This window comes from Numida meleagris, chromosome 2 (assembly GCF_002078875.1).
Source record: "Numida meleagris isolate 19003 breed g44 Domestic line chromosome 2, NumMel1.0, whole genome shotgun sequence".
In the NCBI taxonomy this organism is placed as follows: Eukaryota; Metazoa; Chordata; class Aves; order Galliformes; family Numididae; genus Numida; species Numida meleagris.
Genome location: NC_034410.1, coordinates 3177469 through 3181995, shown reverse-complemented (window position 1 = coordinate 3181995; position 4527 = coordinate 3177469). Strand labels below are relative to the sequence as shown.

Here is a 4527-nt window from a genome sequence, read left to right as displayed (position 1 = left end):
TTGTGTCCCCACTCACGTCCGCCATGGAGTCCACGCAGGTGACATCGAACACGGCGCGGCCGCCTTGCAGCACCACGGGCGCAGCGCAGTCCTTGACGAGCTGTGAGCAGTGGGGACACTGAACACGGGGCTGTCCTTCCCACCCCCAACCCGGGAGCCCCCCAGCACCCGCCAGCCCAGCGCGGTGCTCACCCCGTCCTCCTTTAACTCGCAGCTGTCGAGCTGGGCGCCCGAGCGCGCCTGGCAGCGCGTCTCCATGATGGTGAAGTTGAGGTTGCGCAGGGAGCTGAGCTGGACGTTCTGTGGGACAGGGGACAGCGTGGTGGCAGCCACCCGGCACCCCCGGCCACACCGGGCATGGCTCAGAGCCGGCAGGGGGAGCAGCCTCGCATCCCCGTCTGGATGTCCCTTGTTTGTCCCCATGATGTGCCCATGCTGACCCTGTGCTTTCCCCAAGGTTTCCCCATCATGTCCCATTGATGTCCCCAAGGACTATCCCCTAGGATTTTCCCAGGGTGCCTCCAGAATGACCCCCGAATGTTACGAAGACATTCCCACGGTGTCCCCCTAAGTGTCCTCATACCATCCCCATGGTGACCCCATGCTGTCTTCATAGAATCACAGAATCATAGAATCATAGAATTAGCTAGGTTGGAAAAGACCTACAAGATCATCCAGTCCAACCATCCTCCTACCACCAATAACCCCACTAAACCATGTCTCTCAACGCTATATCTAAACATTTCTTGAACACCTCCAGGGACGGTGACTCAACCACCTCCCTGGGCAGCCCATTCCAGCGCCTGACCACTCTTTCAGAAAAGTAGTGTTTCCTAATGTCCAGCCTAAATCTCCCCTCGTGCAACTTGAGGCCATTCCCCCTCNGTTCAGTGTCCCCACTGCTCACAGCTCGTCAAGGACTGCGCTGCGCCCGTGGTGCTGCAAGGCGGCCGCGCCGTGTTCGATGTCACCTGCGTGGATTCCATGTCGGACGTGAGTGGGGACACAATATGGGGGGGTGACCCCCGGGGTGTTTGGGACCCCCTGGGACCAGGGTCCCTGTCCCATGGTGATGGCAACGCTTCTCCCCACAGCCCGTCCGCGTCAAGCGCTTCTGGCCACTGGTGATCAGAACTGTGGCTGCAGGATACAACCTCTACCGGGCGATCAAGAGGAAATGAGCCATCCCCAGAGCCAGCTGTCACCGCTGTCCCCTTGCTGCCTTCCACTCAATAAAGATCCTTTCTGGCCATGCTGTGTCTTTGCTGTATGTCCCCTCCGGGTACACACATGGGGATGGTTCCTGGAGGGTATTTGGGTGGAAGTCCCGTGTTGCCCACATGGTTCCAACTGCTCCCCATCCTGTCCCCCAGCACGGGCTGGCATCTGGGAACAGCCTGGAAGACCCCAGATGTGGATGTGGCAGCTGGGAGTCCACATCTGGAGCCTCATACCGGGAGCCCCACATCTGGGACCCTGCACATGCCCAAGAACCCCTGTCCCTCTATCCATCATCCATGGTGTTGCCTCGTGCTCCCCAACTGCCGACCCGCCACGGCCCCTCATCCTCACCCTGTTCTCCTCTTGGTGTCCCCAGAGTGTCCCTATGCTGTTCCCTTGTTGTCCACGAGGTGTCCCCACGGTGTCTGCCTTGTGTCCCCACGCAGTCCACGTAGCGTTCCCATGATGTCTCTATGGTGTCTCTAGGATCCCAACATGATGGCCCCCTCTCAATGTCCCCTGGATGTCCCCAGTGTGTTCCCATGGTGCCCCCATTCTGTCTCCATGCTACCCCATGCCTTCCCCAGGATGTCCTCACTGCATCCCCAAGGTGTCTCCCTGCTGTCCCCGTTATGTCTCCATGCTATACCATGCTGTCCGCATGCTGTCCTCCACACATCCCAACAATGTCCCCAGGATGTCCCTAAGCTATCCAGATGGTGTCCCCATTCTGTCTCCCTGCTGTCCCCGTGCTGTCTGCACACTGTCCTCAATACATCGCAGCAGTGTCCCCATGATGTCCCCAAGCTGTTCCCATACCACTTGCTGGGCCTGGTGCCAGAGGTGCTGTGCAGCAGGGTGGCTCCCACAGAGCTGTGGATGGATTTATGGCCTTTGGGGGAACTTTCCAGGTGTGCCAGCACCCAACGTGGCTGGCATGGACCCAGTAGGCTTGACGCAAGGCATGGCCATCCTCTCCAGTGCCACAAACATCTTCATGCACTGGAAATCCCCGGTGCCATTGTGAGGATGGGGGGGTTTGTTGACCCTCCTAGAGGCTGGGCAGCCCGCAGGGCATTGGGTGCGGGGATTCCCAGGAACGCCCCGAGGTGTTGGGATGGCCATAAAGGGGCTCTCACAGCTCCAGCACAGCACTTGCCATCGCGGAGGAGGAGGTTGCAGGTGGCCATGGGCAGGATGTGGCCCTGCAAGGTCCTGCTGCTGCTGCTGCTGCTGGGGTCATCCAGAGCCACCACACCGGGGCTGGATGTGTCCGCTGCGCCGGGGCTGGATGGATCGATCCCACCAGGGTTGGATGGATCTGTCCCACCAGGGTTGGATGGATCCATACCAACCGGGGCGGATGGTTCCATCACACCCAAACTGGATGGACCCATCACCCCAAAGCAGAATAGACCCATCCCACCATCCTGGCCCTGGCGCTGGCCCACCACCTACCTGGATGCCATCCTGGCAGCCGTGCGCTTGCTCAACCAGAGGATCTCAGGCCCTTGCACCCTACGGCTGCGAACAGCAGAACCGCGACCTGGCTGGGTGAGTGCAGTGGTGTTGGATCCCAAGGCTGGGGGCTGTCTTGGAGGGTCTGTGTTCGTGGGGGTCTCATCCCATCCCTTTGGTTCCTGTCCCCTTGCAGCTTGGGACCCTGCAGCGCCAGCGCGAAGTGAGCTTCCTTGTGGAGGATGCCCCATGCCCACCTGGGGTCGACTGCAGGAGCTGCGAGCTGGGGGTGAGGATGCGTGCCATGGGGGCTGAGGGGTGGTGGGTGGTCTAGGAAGAAATGGAGGGCATGGTTGGGTCTGCCCCACGCAACCCTTTGCTCCCTGCAGGCCCTGCAGCGCTGCGTGGGCACCGTGTCCGTGGAGCAGCAGCCCACAGCTGAGCTGCGCTGCAGCCCGCTGCGGGTGCAGGTGAGAGCCCTCATCCTCCACCGTGGGGTCCCTAAGGTTCCGTCAGCAGCCCGAGGACGGCACAACCACTTCTTCTCCCCACAGCCCCTCCGCAACTGGTGGACCCGCATCCGGGAGTGGTGGGAGGGCATCAGGAACCGCCTGCGGCAGCGCGGTGCCTTCCACGTCCGCGGGCGCCTGAACATCAGCAGCACGGCGCGGCCATGAGCAGCCCCAGAGTGGCCGTCATCGAGTGTCCCCAATAAAGGCCCCTTCTGTCTGCCGTGGCCGTGTGTGTGTCCCCGTGGTTGTGCCGTGAGGTTTTCCCCGTAGCCCTGACCCAAAGAGAGAGGGGCACGGAGCAAAGCAGGGGATGTGCCCCATGCCTATGGGGACAGCCACGTCCGCATCGCAGATAACGGCCACGTTGTGGCTTCTCCTTCCTGATTGCCCAACTTGAGGGCTGATAAAAGGTGCTGGTTGTGTGGGGAGGGCACAGGGTGAGGATGCCGAGCTGCTGGGTGCTGGTGCTGGCGCTGCTGGGGGGGGCCTGCGCCCTCCCGGCCCCCCTGAGCTACTCCCAGGCGCTGACAAAGGCCGTGGACACCTACAACCAGCGGCCCGAGGTGCAGAACGCCTTCCGGCTGCTCAGCGCCGACCCCGAGCCCGGCCCGGTGAGCGGATGTGTGGGGACAGTGTGGGGACACCTTTGGGGCATCGGGGGAACAGTATAGGAATAGATAGAGACACAATGGGGACAGCACGGGGACACGTTGGGAAACATCCTGGGGACAGCTTGGGGTCAGTGGGGGAACAGCATGGGGACAACGGTGGGACAGCGTGGAGATATCGTGGGGACAGCGTGGGGACAATGCAGGGGGTTACTGAGAACATCCTAGGGAAGGCATGGGGATAGCATGGAGACCTAATGGGGACAGCGTGGGGATACTTATGGGCACATGATGGGAGGGCAATCCTGGGGTCAACCTGGAGACATCATGAGGACATCCTAGGGACAGTGTGGAGACATAATGGGCACACATTGGGGAATGTCTTGGGGTCAGCAAGGGGACAATGTAGGGATGGCATGGGGACAACTGGAGGACACAGTGTGCACATCTTGGGGACCCCCTGTGGACACCGTTGGGATAGTATGTGAACACCTTGGGGACATTATGGGGACACTAGTGGGATGATAAGGGGGCAGCTGGAGTACGCACTGGGGACGCCCTGCGATTACCCTGGAGACACCACAGGGAGATCATAGAGAACCCACGGGGACACCTTGGAGACTTCATGGGGACACCACGGGGACACCTCGAGGGTGTCATGGGAACACTGTGAGGACACGTTGGGGACACCAAGGGGATGGGCTGGAGGGGGCTTTGCTCCATGGGGA

At 61.1% G+C, this 4527-nt stretch overlaps 3 protein-coding genes across 3 annotated transcripts in view; all 3 read left to right on the top strand.

Annotated features, from left to right (window-relative positions):
- LOC110394988 (cathelicidin-1) overlaps positions 1 to 1250 on the top strand; it is an 8137-nt gene extending 6887 nt beyond the window's left edge. The window contains exons 3-4 of the mRNA XM_021389066.1: positions 910 to 993; positions 1095 to 1250. Of these exons, the coding sequence (XP_021244741.1) occupies positions 910 to 993; positions 1095 to 1181 (171 nt within the window). The 3' untranslated portion in view covers positions 1182 to 1250. The remainder of the gene's footprint in view (positions 1 to 909; positions 994 to 1094) is intronic.
- LOC110394987 (cathelicidin-B1-like) lies at positions 2362 to 3412 on the top strand. Its single transcript, XM_021389065.1, has 4 exons — positions 2362 to 2775; positions 2876 to 2968; positions 3069 to 3149; positions 3234 to 3412. The coding sequence occupies exons 1-4, from the start codon at positions 2410 to 2412 to the stop codon at positions 3354 to 3356; spliced, it is 663 nt and encodes a 220-aa protein (XP_021244740.1). The 5' UTR covers positions 2362 to 2409; the 3' UTR covers positions 3357 to 3412.
- The window catches only part of LOC110395013 (cathelicidin-B1-like), an 8538-nt gene continuing 7645 nt past the window's right edge, over positions 3635 to 4527 (top strand). The window contains exon 1 of the mRNA XM_021389102.1: positions 3635 to 3802. Within this exon, the coding sequence (XP_021244777.1) occupies positions 3635 to 3802 (168 nt within the window). The remainder of the gene's footprint in view (positions 3803 to 4527) is intronic.